We start from the raw sequence: 11087 nt of genomic DNA, 5'->3' as shown, positions 1-11087 counted from the left end.
GTGTTGCATATAAAATCAATGAGTTTTTGTTTGTTGTGCTTTGTTGAAAAATAAAGCTCAGGACCTGAGAGAACCCCTGCCCTCAGTGGGATTTTAAAAAATAATACATACTATAGCTCCTTTGTTGTGAAAATCATATTGCCTGAATAAATTCTCGTGTGGGTGCCATTGCCACCTTCATGAAACAGTGTTTTTGTCTCTGACCCATCTTTTCCCCGCGTGCGTGGTAACCTAGCAACCAGGCGGGCGAGGCTGAGATTTCCTGAACCCGGTTGTCCAATCAGCTCAGCGGACTCACCGCGGAGGCTGCTGGGAAGCGGGCGACTGTGCACCAAGCAGGTACCCTGGCGACGCTTGCAGGGCCTGCGGCGGGCATGGCGGCCAGGTCTTGCTCTTCAGTCGGGGCTGGCACTGCGTTCCTTCTCTTGGTTCTCTGCGAAGTCTCGTGGGCCCAGATCTTCTCCTTCCCTTTCCGGCGGCCAGAGACGTGCGGCCTCAACCAGTACTTTGACATCTCCACGCTCTCCTGTGCCCCCTGTGGCGCCAACCAGAAGCGGGATGCCTTAGGTGAGGCGGTTTGGGGGGGGGGGGATAGACCCTGACCAAAATGACACTCTCCTCATAGCCAGGTATCTTGTTAGAAGAACGTTTCAGAAAACGCACAGCCACCAAGCCTAGACTCCTATGAGTGCTGTTTCTACTTCGGGTCCTTGGAGAATGCTTTCATTAACTAGCCAAGTTGAGTTGTAATTTCCAAATAGCATTTACTGTCTTTCCAAACAAAGAACAACAGTGGTACGTTTGAATGAAAATAATTTTCCAATAAGATATTGGCAAAATTAAAACTCATGCCACACATACGATTTAGTGACCTGGAAATACAATTCCTATCGCAGGCAAGTAGTTTTCATAGTTTAATAATAACTGCAGTTTAAAAAGTGGCAACAGAATACCAGATGTATGCCAGACATTGTTCTAAATCTTGGACCTATTAGGTAGCCAAGTTATAAAGTTAGTGACCCACTCAGTCTTCACAGACACATACAGAGAGAGAGAGAGAGAGAGAGAGAGAGAGAGAGAGAGAGAGAGAAAGAGAAAGGCACACAGTCTCACATAATTCCCAGGCTGGCCTCCCACTCTCTCTGTGAGTGGGGATAACCTTGAAGTCCGGCCTGATCTTCCTGCCCCTTCCTCCCAAGTGTTGGGGTCACAGGCATACACTACCACTGTCAGCTTCAAGCCCTCAAGAACTGTTAAGTTTCCCTGTCTTGGAGTTTTAGTCTTTGTTGTTGTTGTTGTTTTGTTTTGTTTTTCAGGAACTTCATGTGTATGCCTGCCAGGATATCATCTGATCTCTAATAATGGAGGACCTGCCATTATTTGTAAAAAGTGTCCAGAAAACATGGTATGAAGAATTTATTGTAAAATAACGCTTGTTATTTTGTTTTGTTTTAAAAGTAATGTCTTTCTCTCTCAAACTTCAATATAATCTTTCCCATTTGTCCACAAACTTTAAAGTTATTAAGCTAACTTTACTAGTGTACATTTTGAGAGATCAGTAAAACTACATGAAAGTTAATTTTGTTATGAAAGCTTTGAATCAGATATTCCAAAGTACAAAGCTGTGAAAAAAAAATATTTCTACTTTCCTCATAGAGTAACTCGGCCATAAAGAAGAGAAGATAAGTGTTACAAATGTAGAACAATTCAGGGTAAATACTCTTTGGTACAGATGGAATTCAGTGGCTTAGACCTAAAGCGTCAGTCTTCTGACAAGATGATTGATATTTAAAGCGCTTTGCCAGGTACAATAAGTTTCTGTGATACCAGCTTCATTGATAGAAATTTAAATATGATTTGCAGTTCGGTTAGCCTCTTCATTACATATTGTTTCAGGGAAATTCAATTAGTAGTTGCTACACGGGCTAATTTTTATTTAATAGAAATATATTTTCTAATCATTAAAGCTAATTAGGAGTCTCTGTAACAGTTCTGAGTTTTTGTTTGTTTGTTTGTATTTTGGGTTTTTTTTGTTTTTTGTTTTTTGTTTTTGAGTCAGGGTTTCTCTGGGTAGCCCTGGCTGTCCTGGACTCGATTTATAGACCAAGTAGTCCTCATACTCACAGAGATCTGCCTGCCTTTGCCTCCTGAGTATTAGGGTTAAAGGTGTGTGCCACCTCTGCCTGGCCGACAGTTCTGAGTTTTATTGAAATGTTGTTTCATATTCTATTAGAAAGTTAAGTACAAGAATCTACTATCATTTGCAGTTATCCTCTGAACTACTTGTCCTATTAGCTCTGATTATCATATTTATTATAGTCCTTGTTTTACAAGAACTACTTGTAGCTAAATGAAGGGCTGTGGATAGAATGTACTTCTGGAGGCACTGGAGTCTTCAGTGACATTTTGAAGCTATTTAGTGTTACAGAAGCATGCAAATACAGAAACATTTCTTAGTAAGTCCAGTCTCTTCAAGCAGTCTAGTTTGTGTCATTAGTTTTTGGTGTATAACTGTGAGCCCCTCTGTGAGTGGCCAGGCCCCTCCCCTGAGGACATGCTACTACCAGGTTCCACCCACAGAGCACTCTAACTGCCCCAACAGCTAGACCCAGCCCCCCCCCCCACACACACACAGTAAAAAGCCCAAGCTCAGGACTTGAAATCCCACCCATCCCTGGCCTTGTCCCAAGCTCAGGACTTGAAATCCCACCCATCCCTGGCCTTGTCCCAAGCTCAGGACTTGAAACCCCACCCATCCCAATCCTGAAAAGCTCAAACCCTGGAAAGCTCTGGCCCCAAGAAATGTTATATAACCCTAGACTTTTGCCCAGTTCTCTGCTGCTTCTCTCACAAGCAGAGGCAGCCGCCGTCCCGGGTTCTTCCATCCCAGTCTCTTACGTGAGGTTTGTTGTGAGCTGTGACTTTGCGTTACCAGGGCGCCGTTCGGAGCAGAGCAGTAGTGTTTGCTTTGGTTCTGTGATGGGATGGGCTCCCCTGGTGCATGCATCTCTCCGTGGGATCTAAGCTTCACTGGCACCTATGCCTCGCCAATACACCCTCAACAGACCTCACCTGGTTCACAGATAGCTCAGCTCCTCACCTGCAATTAGTTAAGTTTCCCCTTCGATTGGTGGGAACGTTTCCTGATTCTGAGGAAGTGGCCGCTGAGTGTCTGACATTACTCTGTTACTCTTGGGGGTGGAGATGCCCTCAGCCATGGTCTTTAAGGCTACGGCTGGCCCTCCTCACCTGACCCTACCCCACCACCCTTGGTGCTGCAACCCTGCAGTTTTCCTCGGGCCCTGCTGGGCTATTGCACCCCTTTCCACCCTCTTCCACATTCCCTTTGGGGCTGCCGGTGATCCCACAGCTCCCCTAAGGGCCTCCTGGCTTTTGTGACTCCATTCTCCAACCTCTTCCTGTGGAGGAGAACCTCCTTCCCCCAGCTTGGTTTTCTTCCTTCTGGCCCTGTTACCAGGTGTCAGTCTTTCCTCGGGCTCAGCCAGGCTAAGCTCCTGCCCCCAATGGAGTGCAGTGATAACCCACTGAATGGCTTGTGTCTTCCTCCCGTCCCCCCTGCGTCCCGGGGTGCTCACAACTAAGGTTGCAGTGACATTTTTCCTCCCCCCTCATCCATGGAAACAGAGCTTCACATACCCTCTCATTCCCCCTTGGGATGCCTTTTAGAAAATCTCAGCCTCTCTACCTGATGCCAGACCTGAAGAGCCCTAAACTTGTTCACTTTTGCGATCAAATTTGGCCTCGGTACTTCTTAGATAATCAATCCAAATAGCTGCCTAATGGCAGCCTAGATCCTAATATTATTCAGGACCTTTATAAATACTGTCAGCAATGGGGAAATGAAAAGAGATTCCATTTCCCCTGTTTCTCTTTTGAAGAGAGATTCTGGTTTCCCTGTTTCTCCTTTCTCTGCTCCAAGCCCTGTTTGGTTTTGCCTGGTCTCGCCTTCACACACTGAGTAAACGTGCTGTCTTTTAAGTTACTACTGATGGATCTATAAGTTTGTTGCAAAGTAGGAGCGGGACCTACCTGAAGGGAAGAAAGCATACACACACTATTAGCTGGCTGGTGTCTCTCATTTCCCTCCTACAGCGTCCTCTGTCTATTGGGCTCAAAAATTTTCTGTCTCTAATCCTTCTTTGTTCTCAGCTTACTGGATTCAGTATTACGGAAATTCAGGTCTTTTAGGTATGAGTGGCATTAGTCTGTTGTTTTATGCTGTGGAGTTGGAGTGTGGCTCTCCCTCCTCTAGACTGAAGCATGCTTGTTTAAAGGTTTCCTCCAAGATTTTTCTTGCTACTGATCTCATGTTCTTTTCATTTTTGGTTTAGCTCTCTAAAACTTTTGCTAAGGTTTAAATCTTACTTCAATATTTGTAAGCATATTGGGTATGATGAAAAGCCTGTAAAATCTGTAATAAAGGGGTTAACCTAAAACTGGTAACACCTGTGTCGATAGTTAAACATCTGTACATAGGTAATCTTTAAGGATTATATGGCTTGATGCCACCTTAGCTGTTGTGTCCCCATCAGGATGGAGGCGGTTGCTGACAGCCATCTTTGCTAGGGTTGAAAGGAATAGATTTTGCCATGTGACCTCATTCCTCCCATCTTGATTAAAAGGGACCACATGGCATGAGCCAACCAAGGTAAAAACAGCTCCTCCTGGCTATGAAGCCCAAACCAGATGATTCCTCTACTATGGGAGAGATGAAAACACTGGGGAAAAAAATACCTGATGCTGGCCAAGGCCTATCAGCTGGCTATAGCAGCTTCCCAGGCTCCCAAAGCCGCAGGACCTCTGGGTCCCTGTTTCAAATGTAGTCAGAGGGTCACTGGGCCCAGGTCTGTCTAAATCGTTGCTTGCTAAACATTCTGACCATGCCCACGTGCCATCAAGAGGGACATTGAGCTTCTGACTGTCCTGATGTCCTTCAGTGTGATGACATTAAGCCCAAATCACCCTTCAGCCAACCTCCTAGATCTGGCCATTAATGACTGACAGGGCCCTGGTTCCCTTGGCCTGATTGACCACTGTTGTCTGCGACAACGCCACAGTACCAGGGCGATCCGTCTCCTTCCTTCTGGACACCACAGCCACGTTTTCAGTCCTGATGGAATTTTTGGGACCTACCTCTCCTCGTTCCTCTATTGTCTGAGTAGAGGGAGAGCTGTACCAAGCTCTACCACTTAGCTATATTTTTAGGGGTGTTCTCCTTGCCCACTTCCTCAAAGCGGTACCAACCCATCCTGTTCCCTTGCTGGGGAGGGACATTGTAGCTAAAGTAGGAGCCTCTATTTCTCTTGCTCTCCACATCCACTTGACCCCAGGTTCCTAAGTCATCCTCCTCCTCCTCCAAACTACACAATTTGACACACCTTTTTCCTTGCCAACTTCCAGGTGAGTCCCGGGTATGGGACACCTAAAACCCCTGTATGGGCAAGCATGGTTCCCCTCTCATCCAATTACAAAACGCTTGTACTCCATCCAGGGCAGAAGGCGAGATGCAGTGCACCTGCCTGGTTCCGGTCTTTGGAAAGTTGTATCTATTTTCTGTGTGCAGATGGTTCTGTGTTTTCTGGTGTATCCATATGTTTGGTTGTAAACATGGGAGCCAACACGGAAATAGGCCAAGCTCAGCTGAGTGTTTGAATGACAGTGACCACTGCATGTTTGTTCTGACTATGAGCGTGTGAGCTTCCTGTGTTGTGTGTTGGTTGGTTTTGCTTTCTTTGACGTTGCCAGCTGCCAGCCACCACTGCTAACACTGTTTGCTATGGCTGCTTTGATGGCCAGAGCTCAGAATTTATCTCTGTGTTTTCTGGTCACTGGAGTCAGTTTACAAACTGGGATGTAAAAAGAATGCTTGTTTAATAAGGTGTTAAAGCCTCACCTCCATGCATTCACATACAGGACTGTACCTCTGGCTGCAGCTGACCTTCGTATGCATGAACCAAAGAAGTTAACCTTTGAGGTCACCTATTACTCTCTTCTCTCCTCACCACCTCTCTGTAACACTTAGAATAACTGTATTTTTAATGCCTGTTATTCCAGATTTTCCTAAACCATGTGATTGAGAAGGTAGTCTTCATAATTTCAAACTGTATTAAAACCTTTGCTAGTGCATTTTAATGAACAAGATCAGTATTCTATTGCAGTCTCTTGAATCAACTTAATAACCATATAGTTAACATGCCATTAACCCACTTAGAATATAACTTAAATTTTAAAAGCCAATGAAATTGCATTTTTAATAATTAGAATATTTTGGAACAGGTAAAATCAAACTGGTAACTGGCTTTTTATTAAATTATCTTGTGTTGTATTGTATTGTATATTTGTGAATGCAAAGTTGACAAATTTATTTTGAGTTTACCTGATCAATTAAGAAGAAAATCTCCCTTTTTTTTTTTTTAACTTTAGAAAGGTGTTACCAAAGATGGATGGGACTGTATTTCTTGCCCTAGTGGCTTAACTGCTGAAGGAAAATGCCACTGTCCCACTGGTCATATATTAGGTAAGAATAATATTATAATATTTATAAAGTAGTACTGATGAATTTTTATTTGTGCTTATTTTGTAAAGGACATTAATCTAAGTGACTTTCTAGTTGTCTAAGAAGTTGTGCAAAATTTCATGATGTGTAACACAGCAGACACTGAAAAGAAAAATTGTAAGAATTATTTCCAATTCAAGATTAGATGGATATTTCCTTAATAAAACATGGTACGATATCTATCTTACATCTGTTTTTGTGTGCACATGTGCAAACAAGCACTAAGATTTCTACTTCTGTATTGTGTGCCTGTGTGGAAAGCAGAGGACAGCTTGAGAGCTGTTCTCTCCTTACGCCACGGGGGCCTCAGAGAGCACTCCAAACCATCTTGATGGCTCATAGTTTTTTGTTTTTTGTTTTTTGTTTTTTTTTTTTTTCCGAGACAGGGTCTTTATATAGGCCTATAGCTCAGTCTCTCCCTGATTCTGCCTCCCAAGGGCTAGGTTTAAAGGTGTGCACCACCAGGCATGACACCCCTAATTTCTAATAGGGAATAATTGTAAGCATGTCTGTTAGTGCCCATACTTGGAAAGGGATAGAGATTGTTGTACTCACGTAACAGATGAAGGTATTCTGAAATAGAAGTTTTTTAAAAGTCATTACTTCAATATAAAGTCACTGCATGTTTTGAAAACCCAAAGAAATTTAGAATTCCAGTAGACAGACCTTAAGTTGCAAAGTTAATATTAAAAAGGTATATTCTATGTAAAAAGTCCAAGTCATTAGAAAATGTGATGAAAGAATTAAAAAATGAAACGAACTCTAGAAGAAATGTACAAGCTAAATTAATTAAAGATATATTTAAATGGACTTTGAAAGCAGACTTTTTTTTAAGCTGAGGACAATTTTATTAGAGTATAATAGAAATCGCCTGAGGGCCAGCAAGTTGTAAATCTCCACTGCTGCCCTGAGGAGGAGAACTGAGGAAGGAGGGGAAGAGCCATGCCAGCCAGGCTGCTGAGTTAAGCTGAGAAGTCAGCCCCGCGGCTCTGGCCTGCATCTAAAAAGAGAGCCAAGAGAGACTAAAACAAAAACTTCCGGTCACGTGACCTTTGTGACTATGTTGGAAGGTCTGCCAAAGCAGACTTTCATGATGAAAATATACTCCTCATGATTAAAAACTACAAAACTAGGCATATATCCAAAATATGCTCAAGTACACAAGGACATTGCTCGACCATGTTCATAAGCAACTTTATTCGTAATAGCCAGAATCTGGAAACAACCCAGATGTTCCTCAATGAAGGAATGGATACAGAAATTGTGGTACATTTACACAATGGAATACTACTCAGTAATTAAAAACAAGGAAATCGGGGTGCAGCCAGGCCACAAAGGAAGACAATGCAGCCAGTCCTGATGAGACATGATAGACTAGGATCAGATAGAAGGAGAGGAGGACCTCTCCTAGCAGTGGACTGGGGGAGGGGCATGGGTGGAGAAGGGTGAAATTGGAAGGGGATTAGGGTGGGCCTACAGTTGGGATACAAAGTAAATAAATTGTAATTAATAAAAAAATTTAAAAACAAAACAAAACAAGGAAATCATGAAATTTGCAGGCAAATGGTGGGAACTAGAAAAGATCATCCTGAGTGAGGTATCCCAGAAGCAGAAAGACAAACATGGTATATACTCACTTATAAGTGGATATTAGACATATAATATAGGATAAACATACTAAAATCTGTACACCTAAAGAAGCTAAGCAAGAAGGAGGACCCTGGGTAAAATGATCAGTCCTCACTCAGAAACGCAAACAGGACAGACATCGGAAAAGGGAGAAAACAGGGAACAGGACAGGAGCTTAAAACAGAGGGTCTCTGAAAGACTCTACCCAGCAGGGTATCAAAACAGATGCTGAGACTCATAACCAAACTTTGGGCAGAGTGCAGGAAATCTTAGAAAAGAACGGGGAGATAGAAAGACCTGGAAGGGACAGGAGCTCCACAGGGAGAGCAACAGAACCAAGATATCTGGGCCTAGGAGTCTTTTCTGATACTGATTCTCCAACCAAGGACCATGCATGTAGATAACCTAGAACCCCTGCACAGATGTAGCCCATGGCAGTTCAGTATCCAAATGGGCATCCTAGTAAGGGGAACAGGGACTGTCTCTGACATGAACTCAGTTGCTGGTTCTTTGATCACCTCCCCTTGATGGGGGAGCAGCCTTGCCAGGCTACAGAGGACATGGCAGGAGTCCTGATGAGACCTGATAAGCTAGGGTCAGATGGAAGGGGAGGAGGACCTCCCTTATCAGTGGACTTGGAGGGTGGGATTGGGAGGGAATGAAGGAGGGGGCTATAGCTGGAATACAAATGTACAAACTGTAATTAATATAAAAAATTCTTTAAAAAAATTTAAAAAGAAACAAAAACCCAAAAAACAAAACTGGCATCTGTCCCACCTACTTGTATATTAAGGGATGATATTAATCATACACAGACTCTCAAGTTTATACCACAAACTACATGAAATTTCTGAAAGAGGAAGCTATACTGTCAGATATCATGTATATTTTATGCCTTCAAAAACAGCATCTGTGGAACTTAAGACACACTCCAAATGAGTCCATCGATGTGGCAATTTGCTGTGAAAGACCGGCATTTTCAGTCAGTGAGACTGGTAACTGGTGCTAAGAAAATATTGAATTGGGTTTCTACCTCAATCCTTAAGTTTCAACTATATCCAGTATTTAAATATTTACTGTAAAGCATGAAATTTCTTAAAATAAAGATAAACTTACATTCTTTGTATGTGGGTTTTCTAAGTATAGAAAGACCCCAATACCAAAGCCATAGAAGGGAAAACTGATAAATTGGAGAATACTTAGAGGTCCAAGTTTTTCAATAAGTGTAAGGATCATTCTACAAATTAGTAAGAAATGTAATAGTTTTACTTTTTATTAGTTAAATTTGTTGGTTGCCAATTCCATACACTTATATAATGTATTCTAATTATACTCAGCCTCCAGCCTTTTTTACCTCTCTTGCAATGGTAACCCCTCCCTCCTCCGTACAAATAAATACATAATACCCTGTTTGTTTTGAGGCAGGGTCTCATGTAGACCAGGCTGGCTTCAGACTCAGGGTGTAGTCAGAGACGAACTTGAATCCTTGGTTCTTCTGCCACCATCTCCCCGTGCTGGAATGATAGGCACGTGCCACCTTGCCTATGGCTTACAATTTTTAAAATATCCAAAAGTAACAAAAGTCACGGACAAAATCTGTTAAAACTTGAAAAATTAACCATAGGAGATCTCCATTCTGCTAGTTTAGATATTTTGGTTCTGCTCTACCAAATAACACTTTCATGAATATTGTTATATACTGGGACAAATGCTTATGTAGGTTTTGTGTCTGGAAATAAAATTTAGTGCTGCGTGGAGTACGTGGGTTTTGAGGTGATTAGCGGCCCTCTCACCCATAGAAACTTGGCAGTAATCTATAAAGATAATAGGATAATATGTGTTCTCATCCTAGTATGACAGGAAACATGTTAGAAATTTTATTTAGGAGAAATGTTGATTTATTGTTATAATACTTAGAAAACTAGTCTCTATATGTTTTCATTTGGAATGGGGAAATTTTTTTTAATATTGTATACATGCTTGACATGCCTTTCAAGCAAATGATGTTGCTTTGAGAATTCTTATAATGTTAATAACTATAAACATATGCAAATATTTCAGAGTGTATAATGCAACATTCACCATTTTCTTTATCTTTTACAGTGGAAAGAAATGTTAGTGGGTCTCTGTTATCCCAAGCAACATGCGAGCTTTGTGATGGAAATGCAAACTCATTTACAAAAGCCAATATCTTAGGAACCAGGTGAGTAGGGTACCAAAACCTGTATCCATTAACATCATATTTTTCTTATGTACCACTTGTATATCCCAAGAAGGAGTATGAGTAGACATTAAAGGAGCTGAGACCCAGAATCCACAAAAATTAGGTTCAAGTCTTGGATTAGCCTTCTGCTAGCTTGACTTTAGGTAGCCCTCATACTCTTCATTTCATATCTCTCATAAGTTGTCCTGCCTTAAAATAACTATGTAAAGGTCTGAACATTGTGCGTTAGTAATTGCTTAGCAAAAGATCTTTTAGTATTATGTAATTTGCACTTAAGCTATTCATATATAACATGTATATTATACATGTATAATAAGTGTAGATAAGTTTAATATGTGTAGAGTATGATTCTAAAGCCATTTTATATTGCAGTGTTACATAGAAAGGTGTCTTGACTAATGTTCTTGGTGTGACGAGGCACCATGGCCAAGACAAATCATAGCCTTTAATTGAGGCCTTGCTTAGAATTTTAGAGGTTTAGTCCATTATTATCATGATGGCAAGCAGACAGGCCTGGTGCTAGAGCAGTAGCTGAGAGCTTTGTATTCTGATATGCAGGCAATAGGCAAAGAGAGAGACAATGCACTTCCCCTGCATTTTTGACACCTCAGAGCCCACCCCACCAACACACCTCCTCCAAATAAGCTTTACCTCCTA

General features: G+C 41.9%; 1 protein-coding gene across 2 annotated transcripts in view; it reads left to right on the top strand.

Annotated features, from left to right (window-relative positions):
* The first annotated feature begins 302 nt into the window (after positions 1-302).
* The window catches only part of Tmem67 (transmembrane protein 67), a 48677-nt gene continuing 37892 nt past the window's right edge, over positions 303-11087 (top strand). For both annotated transcript variants that reach the window (XM_060386004.1, XM_021660920.2), the window contains exons 1-4: positions 303-567; positions 1317-1405; positions 6445-6538; positions 10310-10409. In XM_060386004.1, the coding sequence (XP_060241987.1) occupies positions 375-567; positions 1317-1405; positions 6445-6538; positions 10310-10409 (476 nt within the window). In that variant the 5' untranslated portion in view covers positions 303-374. The remainder of the gene's footprint in view (positions 568-1316; positions 1406-6444; positions 6539-10309; positions 10410-11087) is intronic.

The sequence above is a fragment of the Meriones unguiculatus genome, chromosome 6 (assembly GCF_030254825.1).
Source record: "Meriones unguiculatus strain TT.TT164.6M chromosome 6, Bangor_MerUng_6.1, whole genome shotgun sequence".
NCBI classification, from domain to species: domain Eukaryota; kingdom Metazoa; phylum Chordata; class Mammalia; order Rodentia; family Muridae; genus Meriones; species Meriones unguiculatus.
Note: the sequence above shows the minus strand (reverse complement) of the source record. Positions and strands in the feature narration are given on the sequence as shown.